General features: G+C 38.4%; 1 protein-coding gene across 10 annotated transcripts in view; it reads right to left on the bottom strand.

The window, feature by feature from the left end:
* RAB3IP (RAB3A interacting protein) overlaps positions 1-17278 on the bottom strand; it is a 32424-nt gene extending 15146 nt beyond the window's left edge. The window contains exons 1-5 of one of the 10 annotated variants that reach the window (XM_064701923.1): positions 17190-17242; positions 10985-11092; positions 8783-9055; positions 8320-8581; positions 1472-1567 (exon numbers count right to left, since the gene is read on the bottom strand). In XM_064701923.1, the coding sequence (XP_064557993.1) occupies positions 1472-1567; positions 8320-8581; positions 8783-9030 (606 nt within the window). In that variant the 5' untranslated portion in view covers positions 9031-9055; positions 10985-11092; positions 17190-17242. Of the gene's footprint in view, positions 1-1471; positions 1568-2436; positions 2486-8319; positions 8582-8782; positions 9056-10984; positions 11093-11721; positions 11794-16517; positions 16632-17189 lie in introns of those variants that run through there. The other 9 variants (XM_064701924.1, XM_064701925.1, XM_064701922.1 and 6 more) reach the window with 9 other exon arrangements.
* Positions 17279-18419: the final 1141 nt, after the last annotated feature.

Below are 18419 nucleotides of genomic sequence, written 5' to 3'. Positions count from 1 at the left end.
GGAACATACACATTTATACAATGTGTACAAATACATTTAACATTGACCATGCAGTTTCTGCTTAGTGATGGATCTTTGAAAGCAAAGCATGTCACTGTGCTATTACAGAGTAATAATGTAATATATGCACCCAGCTGTGCAAAACAAGTCTCAATCCTCCACTGGGAGCAACAATATAAGCCCTAGCATATCCATTTATATGGCTGCTGAAATTAGTGGGATGCAAAATTAAACATGAATTCAAGGGCTGCAGATCCCAGTGCAAAAAAAACCTCACCACTGTGTCTTGTTAGAGCCTCTAAGTGAAATGAAATCACAAAAGAAAACTTAGGGTAACATGCCTATAACAGTCTGGAAAATTCAAACTCAAACTATTATTACTAATAAACTGTATTTCAAACATATTTTTAACAAAGTGACACACTGTTCTAAGCAATGCAATGTCATAAATAAAAAATGTCGCCAATAATTTTCCTTTTATTCCTCCACAGTTAAAATACCTGCCCAGCAGTTTTCTCCCCCCCAGCACAAACAAGTATTTCTACTATTAAATACCCTTCCACTCTTCTATTTCTTTTTTTACACAAAGGAACTGCTTAATATTATAAGTAACCTTGCTCTTTGTAATTTGATTTTCGAATGTTTAATAGCACTTTCATGCAACATCATAGGCTTAAACACTGCTTCTAAAACATAACTAATGTTGTATCTTTATGCATACGCTGAAAGCCAATACTTACAATTCAGTAAATGTATAAATCATCCATGGATTATGAAATGTATTCTGACAGCTGAAGATACCACAATTTAGGCCCAAAGCATTCCTATATATATTCTTAGGATAAAATGAGAACTGATCCTACTTCAAGTTATGGTTTATTTCTGTGTAATACAATCTCACAATCTTTGCTGGTACTACTGCCTTTTCCTCAAATGCAAGGTCCCACTGAAAGTTCTGGCTTCTCACTTGGTAACCAGGTTTCATCCTGGTGCATCACTCAGCAGTAATGCTTCTTTTGAAGCCTGTGGGTGCAGCATGCTGCCAGAGTCAAAATTCAGAAGCTGAAAGCATGGTTAAGTTATGTACTTGCTACCTCCATTCATCTGGAACTACGTTATTTTTTTTATTTAGTCACCATGGCAACCCCAAATTTAGCTCTTATCTAGATAGCCTTATTGTCAGACAGAGAAGCTGTCTCAAAATAGTTATGCCAAAAAATAAGCTGATTTATTTCCCTTATTTTCTTCATTTTGTGTCTAGGCAGATTGACAAGCTCAATACGGTGTCTCACATCTAATTGAAAAGTCTGCTGCTTTCTCTTAAGCCTCTACTTCCACACACCCAAGTCTTCAGGACACAAATCCTTTTATGCACTTATTGCAGAAAAAATCAGCATACAATATACTGGTTCTACATCAAACATCTGGCTCAGCTTCCCTTAAGTATATCACATGGAAGACTCCAACAAACCTCAAACAGACTAGCTGTAAGTTCTTCCAATTCCTGTCCAAGTTGATCTCGCACTTTAGAAAGCCTTTCACATTCTTCATCTTTTAACTTCAGCTCCTATGGAAAATTGAAAGTTATTTATTCTGACTTAGAGTAGTAATTTGGCCTTTTAAAGCTAATACCACAAGAGAGGGGGGACAAAAAAATTAAAGCAAATAATCAGAGGAGCATAAAACCTTTGCTACACAAAGCCTTTCAAAATAGTCATCATAACACTAAAAGCAATTAAATTAATGCTATGCATTTATAGCTGTTTCTTCCTGCTGTACAGAATTATACCAGGGCAATCTAATGTATACCTAAGCTAAACACCAACACTTCCACTTTTTTTTTCCCCTGGAAGTATAAAAGGCTGTATTCACATAAAATATAGATAAAATTAATTATTGGGACAGACAGAGCACCAGTTCCTCTACCCATTCCTTAAAATATGTTTAAAGGAAGCCTTTTAAAAAAAAATTAAAAAAATAAAAAAGCACTGGCTCAGAACAGTCTGCAATTCTAAACAATTCTTAAAACATATTTTACTATAAATACTGTCTTCCAAATATCTCTTTACAATATTTCTAAAATTGTTCTTTAATTATATCCTTGCCCTTGTTTATGCAGATTTACAAATAAAATTAAAGCAACTTTATGAAATTCAAAATGTTAGTGTCCACCCCACTAAAATCTGAGTGAATATCTGACCATACCTATTCTTGCAGTAATATTTTATCACAGATTTGGCACTAAAATAGTGACATATGCCCAATCTCATCCATACTGAGGATAAAGTGGGGTACTTTGCAGAGAAGTCGAAAAAGGCTGACAAGAAATTTGAAAGAAAGTGTTTCTCCCCTTCTGTATTCATTAAACCCTGGGATCTTGCAGAAAGAGAAAGATGCAGAGATAAAGTAAAAGAAAGAAAAGTAGCCAATTCTGACCTTTCAATCTCTTTTTGGCCCTAGCTACTTCTCATCCCCATCCATCTCCTCTTTTTCCACTTCTCCCTGCCAAGAAAGGTATTACACTGCCACCGCTCCTGAAATGCAAGACCAAAGACTGTCACTAGTAGGTTAAAGATTTCAAATACAATCTAGCAATGATTTGCTCCAAAAACCTCCACAAGCCAGTAAAAAATAGCTGCCTTCAGAAAACTATGGGAGGCCAGTCATGAGAGAGCCACAAAAAAGGCCCAAATGGCAGCTTCTTTTGTGGCTTTGGAAGGTGGTTAATATTTCCTCCAAAGTCTTCATGACTGAAGTAATGTTGCACACAACTATATGGGAAACTGCATTTTGCTTTGTAGCATGCTGGTATTAGGTCTTGCTCTCAATTTAGGCAGTAAAATTGGCAATACACTTTTATGTAAGGTGAAGGCTCCTGTTTGACTTCAGGTCCTAGACTGGACAAGAGTTTAGGGACTCTTCTAGAATCATTTAGTATCAAAGGCATTATTCTATCCTTCTTCTATTTGGTTTTAACTTTGGACATTTTGATTGATTTTTAGGCTAGTTTTTTTGTCATTTGGATTTTTTTGCTTCAATTTGCAACTATTTTGAGAGGTACCACTTAAATGATGGGGATTTTCCCAAACTTGGTATTTCTCAAATTCTATTCAAATCTTACTTGCTAGCTACTACTCTGCACACAGTGACCTATCTCTTTCTCAAAAAAAAAAAACCCCAAAAGGCAGCAGGAAAATAGCTACAGATGAGGCATGAGAAGGAGAAATGAATACAAAAAACTAAACAAAAAAAAAAAAAAAGGAAAAAGAAAGACACTAAAAAAAAAAGGGGGGGGGAAATTTAATTATTTTGTGTTGGTTTAAAGTATTTTCCATATAAAGTATGGTTCTTAATCAGGAAAAAGAAGATTCTGAAGCAAAATGCTTGAAGCTCAAAAAAGAGTTGAAACTTTTCCTATAAATGCAGAGGAAACATCAACATTTCCTTTGGCTTACTTCCCTGATTTATAAGAACAATGCTATACACCTCTTAAAAGCAGATTGTATCAATATTAAGGTAAAGGGTTGTCAAACTAACAATGCAAGTAAAACAACCTCAGGCTCACCTACCACTACTGATACACTACTTACTTTAAACAGTTACATTTTGCCTGCAACTGGAAAGATCAGGAGAGATTAGATTAAAGTTTAGGCAGATGAGTAAAGTTTCTCAACAAAAAGACAACATCAGGCAGTCTACTATGCATGGCTGCTCAGCTGGATTTATCAAACACTACACAAGTTTCCATGACACAATTCAGCATAATGAAAGACATTTTTGTCAAGCAAATTTAGGTTCAGGGTTTTTAGGCAAGGCGGAAATGAAGAGTGCTCAAAGCAAAAAGCTTGGCAGTTATCAGAAACATTACTACTGCCTGAGACTTAAAGGCATTACTGGAGACTTCCCAGCCATACCCAATAAAGAAGCAGAAAAGAACTCAGTGTGCTAGACTAACCATTCATTACTGTTCTGAAAAAGTAACTACATGATGAGGAACTATTATAAAGCACACTACAAACACACTTACAGAAGGCAAGAAGAATTTAACTTAAGAGAAAAAACCTTACAGTTAAAAAAAATCTCTATCAAAGGGTCATGTTGTTGTTTATTTCTCTTTGATCTTCTCAGATTATGGAGTGGGTATTTAAAACCAACTGTGAGATAAGAATTGCAAATTACTGCTTCAAAACAATTCACACTTTACATCCTAGGAAGGAAATCATCCTGCATCTAACTCAGCAATTTAACAAAGTCAGAACAAGACGCATAATACCAAGGAAAGAACACTTTCTATAGATATCACCTCAGTTCTGAACTGTGGGATATTGCTGAACTCTGAAGTTGTCAAAGAAGTATTTATATCAAATATACTCCTATTTGACTGGTCTTCACTCAGCACACAAGTTTAAAAAGCTACATAAAAATCAGTCCTTTGCAACCAGATTTACAAGGGAGTGATCTGATGTGACAGAAGATCCAGAATCTCCTTTCTAACTTAGCATAACTTCACAAGCTATTGAATTATCTTATGGTGTGGGTGAAGATGTTTCTATTTTGCTTTCATGTAGTCTTCTTTCTACTCGCCTGAGAAAATTTCACTGCCTACAATGCACTGCAATGGCACAAGAGGGGTGGAAACTTTCATCAAAGACAGCCAGAAACTGCTAGAACACCTTCAGAGAACCAAGACACCTTGAACCATCACAAGCCTCTGGCCTTACAATTCAACTGGAAATTGATTCTAGAAAAGATTGAAAGCATATGTTTCAGTACAGTTCTAACACAGCCTCATTTTTATTGTTAACTTATAAGAAAACAGCAGAAATTTTAAAACACTGAATAGCACTGTATAGTACTACTGGAATTCCTGGGTAGTTATTGTGAAACTGTTTATTATTAATCCATGCAGATTTTAAAACATCATGTTTTACAGCAGATGTGAAGACATGAGATTTGTTGTAACACTCCGTTTCTGAGATGAAAAATGCATACAGAAATTGAAGCCTCTGAAAGAAAATTCTAAATTTGAGAATCAGGCTCTCAAACTATATTGAAATTTACAGTACATTCTGTACTATCACCTCTTTCACAAGAATTACTGTATAGTGGGAAAACAAATCAATTTACTCTACTAGGAAAATATTATTCATTCACATTTTACTACAGAAAGTCAAATATGGTTTCACTTGTTACTAATTATACAGTTCTTACTCTAAAAGATCATGGGAATCATGGAAACCAAGCACGTTGTTACCATCATCTCTGGCAGACTGTTCTTTCCTCATCAAAGAGGGCTAAAACATCTGTTTCTTTGACATGGAAATATTTTTGGGTCAAATCACACAAAAATTCAAGAAAAAGATGACAATGAAATGCTAAATCTCAGAAACTACAGGTAAGCTACCTAAAACACATGCAGTATGCTGGTTAATTCAGAGGAAAAGCAAAAGGTATTCCCTTGCAAGGACTGCACTAAATTTGTGTTCCCAACAAATACCATGTATGAAATGTGTACAGTGATGTATCAAAATGCCATCCCTGTTCTCTGGAGACCATCTGCATGTGCCTGACCTACAGTCCATAACCACAGAGACAGAGCTCACTGCAACATGGAAAATATGTGGAAAACACAAATGCATAGAGACATGAGGACATAAGGTCCCAGGCATTACAGTCACTGAGTCTTTTAACACCTTCTCCATTCCCTGATGCTGTTTCAGAAGATTAGTGAAACAAGAAGGGTTCAGATGATATAAAGCAAACACTCATTTTCACTTTTAGAACATAGCCAGAAATTACCACTTCAGTGAAAAAATAAGCAAAAAATTATCTGAATAGTCTCAGAGATTGAAAAAAATCTGTCATTTTAATTAAGAGAGCATTTTAAAGCAAACATAAAATCATAAATGCCCCATTAGTACAGAATTCAGCACTGCTGTTAACCTCTGACCCAGCCTTCCCTCCCAATCTTATGACATGATCTGATGCTGCAACTAATCTAGATTGAAGTAGAAAGTGTATTTTCTCTCATCAAGACACAAACTTTTGAAAGACTTTTTTTAACAACCTTGCCAGCAACATCTTTCATTTTAAGACGTCTATAGTCTTAAGAAATCCAAGGCACATACAAAGCAGGAAAAAAATAATACTTATTCTATTACTATTACTGAATAATTTATTCAGGAACCATATTGAAATGTCTAACAAATACATGGCATACATGCATTATCTAATATAAAAAAAACTGACAGCACTTTAAGAAAGAAGTTGCACTCCAAGCAAAGGGAAAAAATTAGTGGATCCTTAAACTTTAAAGTTTCATTTTCCTTTCTAGTTCCCTTTCTGACCACAACTGCAACAAATTCAAAACAATCTTTAATGTATAGTACAATAGCACACAGTTTGAGCAGGAAATTTGGAACAAATGAAAAATGCAAAATAGCAAATTTGCATTTACTTTGTTCACTCTCTGTAGCCTGTAAAGCTTCCAGGCTCAATAAGCTTCAAGTGCAAATTGTAATTCTCATTTTTCTCACTAGTAAACAGCTCAGAGAATTACAGAGAATTTAAAGCCATTACACAAAAGACAACCAGTTATACAAAGACACTACCTATTCATTACATCCCTAGAGGGCTTGAACTGAGCTCTCATCAACAGGAGTGAGTGTGCTTGGAAACAGAAGTTTAAAGATTGCATGACACATGAATATCACAGAGAGGATACAGCACTATGTGAACAGCCATGAGTTTTGGAGGAAAGATACCAGAGATGAGTTAGGGATGGGAAAAAGTAGCCCTCATGCAGGAAGAGGAAGAAAGTGGGTATAATGGAAGGAAGAGGTTTATGGTTGTAGAGTCTGTACAGACCCCTGCCATGACTAAGCAATTCTGAAACAGTGCAAGTTTAGAAAGACAAGCAAAGCAAGTTACCTCTCCAGTATAACACTGGTAAGAATCACATGAAGAATTGAGAATTAGCAAGAGCTCTGACACCAACAGTCGCAAGTTAGTGCTGAATTGCTTCTGTTAAGACCACACAAAGAGCTTGAAAACATATAACATGCAGTTAAGTATGTCCTAGCAGCCTTCATGCCACTTCCTTAAGAACAGCCTTAACAAATTTTAGAGTGAAATAGGAAACATTTCCATCTTTAAGAGACAAAGTGGTATACATTGGAATAAGATTTTTAGATCATTCCAAGCTATCAGCAGCAGATCCAAGTTGTTGTTCTCAAGTACATGAGCTGTAATTTCATGCACTGTAAAGAAGAGCTTTTCTAAAGTTTGGATGTTAATTTGTTCTTATTTTCAAGGGTTCCAAGTTTAACTGCTAGGATTATATATTCACATGCAAGATCCTCAAGTTTAGCTCAGGTAAATGTTTTCTTTCAGTGGCCAAAAGCTAAGCAAACACACACATTAGCAATTGAAGCCACTACTCAGCAATACAACAGAAAAAGCAACGTCTGAATCCATAGTTAAGGTTCACTATGACAGTAATGATGACTGCATCCAACAAGATAAGGTAACAAATAGAGGGTAGCAAGTTCAAACACAAGATGAGCTTAAACCTAAACAAGAATGGAGTCACCTAGAGGAGGAGAAAGGGCACAGATACAAATAGCACAACATCTACTCAAAAACTTAAGCACAGAGAAATGTTAAAATGATAAATAATGGTTTTGCATTTATATAGCACCATCCATCCAAACACGACAAAGCGCTTTACAAATATTAATGAATTGAGACACAGTGTCTTCAAAGGTATCCATATTCAATTTGAAGTGTAGTGTAACAGTACTCTAAAGAACATCAGAGGCATTTTTACTGCTTCTTTCCTATGCAAGCATTCCCCTATGAAACACTTCTGTTTCTAAAGCATTTATAAATTCCATGACACATGCTACACTTTTAAACTCTAGAGGAAAGAAGACTCGAAAGGTATATAATCAGTGTCTATAAATACTTATTCAGTAACACCAGAATGACAGAAAACTACTCCTATTCTCAAATGTCAGAATGAAGGAAAGCCTACATTTCAAAAAGAGAGTGTGTTTAACCAGATATTGCAGCAAAAGCTTCCATGGTTAAGTAGCAGCAGCAGCTCTAGAAAAAAAACATTATTAAAGAATAATTCTAAGACATCAGTACTGTCTTAGAATAGTAGTTAGAAAATTTTGCATAAAATAATTACATCATAATAAATCTAGAAGAAATGAGCAGACTTCAAATGCACCTTCTGGCCTATCTATCATTCTGCAATATTAGAACCACTTGGAAGAGAGAAAAAGAGGGAGGAAACAAGACAACGAACCTTACCCTCTGAGCTTTTGCAAGTTCTTCTTTCAATCGCTCATAGCCCTTTTCTCTTACTTCCAGTACAGATGGGCTCCGTAAGTGAGATAAACTGTCTGTACTCAACCCAAAAATATCTTCATTTCCTTCAGCAACATCTGCTACTGTAGTACCCTGCAATAGCTCTCTCTCCACGTTATTGCTCTCCTTCCTGGCATTACTGTGATTGAATGACCCACTCTGGGGTCCAGAGGTAGAACAAAGTACTGCGTCGGTAACATTGATGCTGTAAAGAGAGCAATATCATTTTTATTTATATAATACATTGAGAGTAAGTATTTTAGAAGTGGCAGTAGTGATATTGAATATATAATTATGGACACAATATTGCAACATTGTAAATAACATTAAAACTATCTTTAATGATGCAAATAGTTTATATGCAACAGACATCAACAATTTAAATAAAAGGACACTTGGCATTTACCTGACACCTGACACTTCTCCACAATTCAGATGTCTGGGAGATGAATAAACAGGCTGTGTAGGAAGGTCAGAAACATTCAATGCATTGGGCTGGATGGGTGTGGACACAACAGAAGGATGTGGTCGGTAGATCACACTGGGTGAGGTAGTTTGTTCCTGAGTCCCTGGCTCATTCACACCAAGAAGATCGGGTGTCGTAGGCGAAGCGAGGTTCACTTCATGAAAGCCTTCCAAGGGGTCACTGGCCATAATAAAAGCCTCATTATATGAATCCCTAAATGAAATAATCACATGATCAGAAAGTAAACAGGAAATACTTAAATATATCTGACAGCTATTTGAATCCTAAATACGTTCACTCAAATAGGTTCAGAATACTTTGTGATAGAATAGAAACTGTAAACTACTCCAGAAAAAGTACAAACTTCAACCACCAAAAATGTTTTTTCACACCTATTGTACTGTTGAGTCCAGAAGATCTAACAGCAGACTCTGTTATCCCATCTAAATGGGATGATGAAATCAAGAACATACTCTACATCATAAAAGAATGTCATTCTTTATATAATCTAGAGCTGTTTCATATCAAAACAAATATATTTCATTCATGAAAGAGGGGCAGATCTGGGAATCAGTGAAGAAAAGAAAAAATTTTAAACCTAAAACTTCCAATTTTTATCTCAATGAAGCAAATAATCTAGGACAGAAATCAGTGAACCTTTAAATAAATTACAGTCCATAGTGGTTTTGGCTCAATTACACATCTGATCTTCGAACAGTTAACTGAAATGACAGACTTTGCTAATAAGATTTCTCATGAAGTATGATGGTATATATTTCATACATCCCATGATTAAGGGAACAGACAATTGTAAACAAGTATACCAAAAATATATTATAGGTTAAAAGTACTATGAATTGGCAATTCCACTGACAATCTTTCAATTTATTTTTTAATTACTATGGTTTTCATAAAATCAACATAAAACATGTACAACACATGATTTTTACAAGTCCTTCTTCCCAGCAATTTCTCAGAGATTACAAAAATCTTTGCATAATTCAAAACTGTATGTTGGAAGGAGTTTGAAGAAATTTGTGAAGGAATTACTTAGCACTGATTATTCACTGCAAAAAAACTCCACCTTTTCCACGTTACATAAATACAGAAGAGAGTGCTCAAAAAGTTACCTAATGTGCAAAAAAAATCTAAACAAAATAATACATATTTTACAGAGAAAGTTGCCTGGATCCTACACTTGAAAAGACAAGGCTGGAAGAAGATCTAGAAAGACAATGGTCATAACCATGAAAAGAGGATGCCATCACCTTACATGTACATCCACTCCCTTAGCTACTTCACAACACACACAGGAAGACATCAAGAACAGAAATCCCAAAATTACATATGAAGTAAAGTTTTAGTTAAATTAAGACTATCAGGTCACCTTAAACACAAAGAACACTACTCAAAACTGTTCTGCATCTCGAGGATTGTGGTGTGTATACACCAGTGTGAAACACAGAGCTTTGCCACATCAGCAGGTACATGTGGGAGAAATTCAACCATTCAGACAGCAAGCATATGTTAATTGCTCAAAAAAAAGGAAAGGTAAAAAAATAAAAGAAAAAATTCAGCCCCCTCTAAGAAACTTAAGAGACAGAAAGGACTCTACATGAACAAAAAAGAAGGGTTTTATTTCAAGCTCCTTTTCTGCAGAAAACTTTGTGCAGAAATTTATTTTATTTTGAACTATCAAGAGCAGTTGCACAAATATGATTTCTACTTTGTGCTTTGAAGCGTTCCTATAACAGACATGAAAAGCTTATTTTTGAGTAACTTTGGCAAATATTGCTGTTTGTTTCCCCTACAGTTCTTACTATTAGAAGCTATGCTCTATATGATGATAAAGCCTGTTAAGAAGACAAATTAAAATGAAGAAACTGACACAGCTACAGGACATTTCTTCAACGTTTAATTTCAAGAATGTTTTCAGCTCTACAATGCAATTATTACATAATTGTTTACATTTAATGAACTAAAATACTTTATAGCTCATCACACCAGCTGAAAAATATCCAAGTTGCAGATCTCAAAGTCAGGGTCACACCTACACAAACATCAGTTTGAGATGCTCCCACCACTGTCCTCTTCTATACCCATAGCCATACCCAGCGCCACTACACTGGCAACCATACCAACCTGCCACTTAAAATTCTCAAGTTTTTGGATTCCAGTCTTCACAAAAGACACAGACTCTGAACATGGATGTGGAAGGGCTGTCTGGATGCCTTGTCTTTTCCACAGCACCTAGGAAAGTGCACCCAAATCCACAAAACAGAAGCAGAAATTGAGACCCACCTGAGACTAAAACAGCAACATGCTTTTGCCACATACTCCCCGCTGTTGACTGATTTCTATTTCAAGTTTGAAAGATGCCAGTCATTGCTAGTTATTCTTAAACTCACAGTCTGCCTTGATATTCAGTAGAGATATCATGGAACTTCGTATCGCCACTGGCTGAACTTTGCTATGCAAGGCTTTTTTCAAAAAACAGTTTTTTAAAAAAACACTACTTAGCCTTTTCCAAGAATAAAAAAAGGCTCAAGAAAAGCTTATTTATTGTTTTTTTCATTTATTTTACTATTTCTGTACAAATATTAGGGCTGTCTGTTTGGAGCAAATACTTTAAGTACACAGCATAAGCAACAGGTTAAAAGATGCACCATTCCCTGTACCTGTGGTAACTGACACAAATTTGTCTGTATTCTGAAGCATAGAAGGGCATGCTGGCTCACATAAAGAAAAAAACAATTGAAAGTCTACTTATTATCTTTCAAATATTCAAATGCACTTCTAACTGTCCCTCTGGACCACCACATCAACTCACCCTGGCAAAATAACACATTCAGGGCATGGATGGGAGCAATCTATCCTACCTACATGGTCCCACTCCTCTGAGAAATGTCCCACTTAATTCTTTTCTATGGCTTTTTCCACCTCATCTGCTTGTATCCTGCAGTATTTTTAACAGAAAAAAAAAAAAAAAAAGAGCCCAAACCAAAAAGATTAGGATATTTACAAGACTACCACTTAGCTTATACATTAAATATTGACCTCAGCCTAAACAATAAATAAATCCATGCATAACTTCTCAGCTACCCAAAAACAAGCTCTTTCTGATCCAGGAAGTAAAGTTTTAAAAGTTATAGAAGTTATTCCTGGAAGAGCTGAAAATAAAGTCCTTCAGCTATATTTTTCCCATAGCCTGTCAAATGGGCACTCATAAGCAAACCATCTGTGTAAAACACTTTCCAGTCACAACTTTTTTCTTTCCTAAGATCACTTCTCACTAGGCAGAAGCTGGGTACACCACCCAGACAAGACAAAGGCCCACATTAAGTATCTCAGTTTCAAGACTCACCACCACCATTATGAAGACAAGTTACACATTCATGAAACCAAACATAGATGCAAAAAGAATCATATTTTCATTTTCATTAACTTGGTTTGAGAGTCTTTGTTAACAGAACAGCATTCTTTGAATGTGGTTGTAAAGCTAAAAGCTCTCTCTTGGGAAAGAACTTTTCAAAGCAGTGGTAAGCAAAAGGAGAAGAATTAAAAATGTACATTAAATTTCAGTGTCATTAAAGATCAGAGGCTTCCTAGAGGCTTGCAGGAAGGATTCATGTTGTTGACTACAGCCTTGCTGTGAAGGAACACGAAGCAAATGGTAAGCTGAGAGCTTCCCTAGGAGCCAAGCTGACTGTGGGCAAAAAACCCACACACTGTTGACACAGCACTCCTTAGTAGTAACTCTGCTACTGTGAACAAAAGCTGGTATTCTGACATTTCAGGGCAGGACACATGTTAAATAAAATAATTCATTTTCTTAGTAATTCTTCTACTACATTAATATAAGGTGAAGACTTGGAATCACATTAGTGCCTACCAAATATGATTATTTTTTTCCTTAGGTGATACTATGCAATTAGCATCACATAAAAATGTCAAGTACTGTAATAAATCAGGATGAAACAACAAAATAATTCATTTCCTTATGCTTTCATCTGGAAATAATGCAAATTTGGAGGGAGCTGACAAATGTCACTTTTTATTACCTCTTCCCTGCCACACCTGCACTGCTGACTAACCACAGCTTCATGAGGAAATTGTGCTTAAATCTGTTACTTTGTCTAATAGTAACTAAAATGTACTACAAATAAACCAGTTCAACAACAGTTGGTTTAACACTTCCTAAAGCTTCTAACAGAAATTGAGAAACACAAACATTTTTAACAGCAGTCAAAGCAAAATAATTAATTTTTCTGTTATAACTCTAAGAGAGGTTTAACTACTTGTCTGAACCAAAGCACTCAAAAACTAAATACTAAAAAGTCCCCTGAAAGGCAGTAATTTATTAAGGTTTGTTTCCTTTTGAAAAAAAAAATTGTTGAAAATCACCTACCACAAACTCTGGAGTTTGTCTTTCACAGATTGCTGTTGAATACCAGACACTTCGAAGATAACTCTGAACAATCTCCTGACTGCTGTAGTGCATTTAAAAGCAATGCCAACACCAAACATTTCACACATCAGTAATCTCATTTTCAGCTTTAACAGTAAAAGAGTACAATCATAACAGAATGGCTACCTGCTCGGAATAGGAAGGAAAAAAAAATCCCTTAAGGAAGAAAGTTAACACCTCTAAACATTTACACCAAGAGCAAATTCTAGTTGGTATTCACCAAAAGAATGTGCCCATTAGCCACTGTGGTTCAACCTCCACGCAGCAGGCCTTTAATATGGAACTGAGTCTCAAAGACTTCATTTATTACACTCCAACACCTGCTCCAGCTGATCTGAGAGGGGTCTGCAAAGTGGATTTTTCCTCAATACAACTGCCATTAGCCCACCACTGGGCCTGCATTCTTCTCAGTCAGTTTAGGGGAAAAAAAATTTTGAAATATGTGGCATTACCGAGCCTGGAATGTAATATGTTTTAAACTCTAAAGAACTCAGCAGGGAATTAAAACCAGCAGATTAATGAACACCTTTTAAAGAAACAGTTCAGTTAAGCACTGCTACTTCAAACCTATCAGATGCAAATAGGTGGTTTCAAATTTAAACTGCTCTAAGGCATCTACGGGCAATAATTTCAAGTTCAAAACTAATTCAATTACATCTATCCAGTATAAGATATTCCAGAGAGGTAGACACAGGAAAAAGTGTGGGAGATTTTCTTCCTAAACTGTTTTGTGTTTAAGCTTAGCCAGAGATTTCAAGTAAGTTTAAATACCATTATCAATGCCAGTTGATTGCATGAACACAATTCAAGATTTGGCATAGGAATTCCTTTAAGGTTTGCAAAAAACAATTCCCAGTCCTAAAATCTTGCAATTGTGATAGAAATTTCTTCACCAGGAAGCCAAAACAAAGCTTTTTCTTCTTTCTTTTTTTTTTTTTTTTGGTTTTTTTGGGCCAGTAAGATATGAGAGAAAAGAAAGCACTGGACTATTCCAGTCTTTACATATTCTACTTTTATTTTATTTTCAAGTGACTCCACACTATGTATTTACCAACAAATGATAAAATAGGCAAGACAGTAAATGGAAGGTAAGGTGTAAGTTCAGCAAGTTTACAGAATTTAACAGCTAGCAGAAACACACTTGGTTTAAGATGAGAATATTTTTCTATTGCATTCCCTCTACTGTTGTCATAGAATACTATGATGGGGGTCTATTTTTACTCTCACTTTATGCACTGAAAACACTGTTTTGCACTGTTTTAAAAGAAACACACTCCACTTGATAGCAGGATTTTATGAAATTACAAGGATTTTTGTTGTGATGAACTGATGATTAAAAAAACTCTTTCAAAAACTTTTTTTTAGGTATATCTTCAACTAGAAAAATATAGGTACAGCCAGCAAGTGTCTCTCTTACCGAGAAACCAGCAGCACACAAGATTCAATGACCTATATTTATGAAGTGCTTGTGAAACTTATAAATAAACATGTTTAGAGGCTGGGAGATAGTACACCTCTTACTAGAGTGAAAAGCCAGTGCTTTGCAAAGGCAAAGAATAGCACGAACCTTCATTGTAAACAAACATTCAAAGAATGCTGTTCTGTGCACAAAGAGTCTCAAACCAAGTTAATTAAAATGAAAATATCATTCTCTTTGCAGTTCCTGTTCTTTTAAAGCAGAGCCTTGTTCTGCCTTATCTTGGAAACAATTTCACAAGCCCATCTCAGGTTTAAACCTGATCACAATGACTGTAGTGTCATTCTTGCCAAGACTTGGACCTAAAGATCCTCTCGTTTTCAGTTAACACTGAAAATATTCAGCAAGTAAACTTGAACCTCAGCAAAATTACCATGAATTTCCTGACATTGTGCCTGCAAATGCATTTGAAGAAATATTTTCTTAATTTATTAAAAAATGGTTAGTGGATTAGTGCTAATAAAGTCTCTAATACAGTAAGACAATATTTTACATGGCATATTTAAAAAGGTCTTAAAAATAAAAATCCAAAGTACACATCTCCTTTCTGAGAAAATCCATAAACCTAAGTGGAACAGTGAGTGACCATCTCATTTGGTATTTTACATGAATTTTTAAACCAAATCAATAACAGCTATGAAGAAAGCTGCAGTCTATAATCAAAATGCTTCTTGTGACTGTTCCGTTCTCCTATGGAAAAAAAATTGTCCTTTTAAATATAGCATAACAAGATGGATATTCCAGTCGCAGCTGTGAGGTGCACTCCCATTTGTTATTTATTAAAAGCATAATGAGAACAGTAAATTATTTATCCTTCTTTGCTCACTAGGTAACACTAACCAAGCACAACGGATGAATGACTGCCAAGAGACAAATACAGAAGGCCAAACTTTAACCCTTCCAAAAACTCATTTAACAGATCTATAATAGAAACAACAATAAAACTATTAAGACTAGATTTCAGGTTTTGCCCTACAGTGAGGAATACAAATATTTGAACAGATGGTAGCTGCCAATACATACTTCTAGTCTGAATAACCTTACATCTGCTTCAAAAGAGAAGCTGATAATTTCAGTTATAGCAAGTCTATAAAAGAATAATTATTTTATCTATTTAGACAACTGTTTTTGAGACCTCCTAAGTACATGCTTAAAAAGGAATGCAGCAAACAAAGCAACCAACATAAAACTTAGTATATTATCTGCAAACAAAACAGACCACACTTTCAAACTCATGAAAACACTGTAGCTTTTTGTCAGCAAGACAAACTCTGACGGTATCATTAAAGCTTGGTCACTCTGTTCTCTTACTTCCAAAGCCCTGCGACCCTCGGGGAATTACTGGAGCATCAGCACTCTGGCAGCACAAATTTCTGCACAGCTCATCTCTTGAAATCAACTTGTACCAAAATTTACTTTCTGAGCCTTACTATCCAACACAACGACATTAGAAATTAAGGCAAAGTCAAACATGCTACCTAACTACTTCAGCTTACAAGACCAGTTATCGGCGACTTAAGTATGGCCCTCAATATCGCTCGACAAACCATAAAGAAAACAACAAAAGCTACAGGCGAGCGCAGCCCCCCTGTCCCACAGCGCAGAACGCCGCTCCGCTCCCTGCCCAGGCTGCTCTGGCACCCCTCGAGGGGGGCGAAATCTGCGAACCCCAAAAGGGGCCCGGCCCCGCTTCTGTCTCTGCCCCTTTCGGCGCTCTCCCCGACCCGCACCTGCCGCCCCGCCGGCCGAGAGCTGTGGCGGCGGAGGCGAAGCGTTCAGCGCTCGGCACCAGCTCAGCTTCTCCCCGCATCCCTCCTGCGCTCGCCTCGGTCACCGCCGCCGGGCCGCCCTTCCCCTCGGGCCCCGCACAGGCGCGACCCGGGGAGCCCGGCAGCTGCTCCGATCCACCGGCCCCGGGTACGCCACGGCTCTTTGTCCGCCGCCGCCGGACTCCAGGAGCAGGTGCTCCCGGCACTTCCCGGGGTGATCCCTGAGAAGTACTTTTGCCCAGTTTTGCCTTCGACCGCGACTGGACTCGGGGACAAGCGCATCCCTGCCCCCGACTGCCCCTTCCGCGCCCACGCAAGCCCCGACGGATCCGGGGACGACCTCCCGCCGCAGACGGGCACAGCGGCATGGCCCGGGCCGTCACCCGTCCCCACGTTCTTCCGGGCAGAGTCCCACAGCCGCCACAGCCAGCCCGCGCCCGGGCACGGCGCCCCAGCTAGGGGCAGCGCTCCCGGCGGCGCCTGCTCCGCCCGCCTGGGCGCAGGCTCCCGGAGACGCGTCGGCGGGCAGGTGCAGCAGCACCAGCGGGGAGCCACAACCCGGGCAGCCACCCCACGCTCCCGCTGGCGGAGCCGGAGCCGAGGCCGGGGCCGCGCAGCCCCCGCCGCACGTACCTGCCGAGCCTCGAGAGAGGAGCGGCCGCCGCCGCCGCCGCGTCCCCTCAGCCGACCTGCGGGGCCAGGCCGCGCATGCGCGGCGCGGCGCAGCGCCCGCAGCGGGGCGGGGGCGGGGCGGGGGCAGGTGTGCGCGGCCCCGCTGCCGCCCCCTAGCGGCGGGGCGGGGGTGAGAGAACGCGGGTGAGCTCCGTGAGGGGAGCGGGGCGGGGGCCAGGGAGCGAAGGGCCCGGGCTGCGGGGCCTCCGCTCCTCACCGCGCCTCAGAGTCAAACACTGGAACATCGCTGCTCCTCAGGGACAGGCGAGCGCAGGCTGTCAAACTCTGACTGTTCTGTTGCCGCGAAAAACACAAGGAAGTTAATAATTCTGTGTTTGATGGTATGCAACGGGATTGCACAATTGAAAATGAGAAAATGAAAAATATGCCAGGTGGTTATCCAGCAATTTTCATTCATGGGGCATGCACTGCTCCAAATCAGTTTCCAAGCCTCTCTAATGTATTTATAATTTCATAATTAAAGACTGAACTGTACACACAAAATTTCTGAAATCAGGCCATGTATAGAGCTATAAAAGGCCTCACTTGCTAAGGAGAGGTGTTTTTCCAGCCCCAGTAGTTTGATTAAGAGCAATTACTGCTATGCCTCACCTGGGCTCACCTCAAGCTGTCCCCATTGCCACCCTGACACAAGCATGGTACTTAGCGCACTTGAAGTCCTGGTCTGTACTGTTCTGTGTGTCCTGTGTCTTAAAGGTGATAGGCAAGTGTTATAAAGCTGCTATAAATAAGACTCCATTTCACCACTGGTCTGATTACAGTGCCAAAAATGACAGCAGTATTAGCTGGACCATGTACTTTCCTTGCTTTTAGTGCAGCTGAACTGAATTGTGCGCTGCATGGTGAGGAACTTGAGCAAAAACTAAGGTAAACAAGACCTTGTCTCATTCATCAGTTAAGGAATCTAGGCCGCATTCCAGTCAATAATTGAAACTTTAATTATCTTGACAGCTTTCCACTGAATGTGAAAGAATCCTGCTTGGCCAGTCCTGCAGGACATAGCCACAGACAAATAATGTTCTCTGTGGCACATTCCTCATGGCATCCACCAAGCAAAAAGTTCATTGAGAACAAAAGAATATGACAAAGATGATGTCCAAAGGCAAATGTATCAATGCCATTCCTCATAAAGTAAAAATACAGTGCCTATAAATGCTCATATCTTCTAAA

Source organism: Zonotrichia leucophrys, chromosome 1A (assembly GCF_028769735.1).
Source record: "Zonotrichia leucophrys gambelii isolate GWCS_2022_RI chromosome 1A, RI_Zleu_2.0, whole genome shotgun sequence".
NCBI lineage: Eukaryota > Metazoa > Chordata > Aves > Passeriformes > Passerellidae > Zonotrichia > Zonotrichia leucophrys.
Note: the sequence above shows the minus strand (reverse complement) of the source record. Positions and strands in the feature narration are given on the sequence as shown.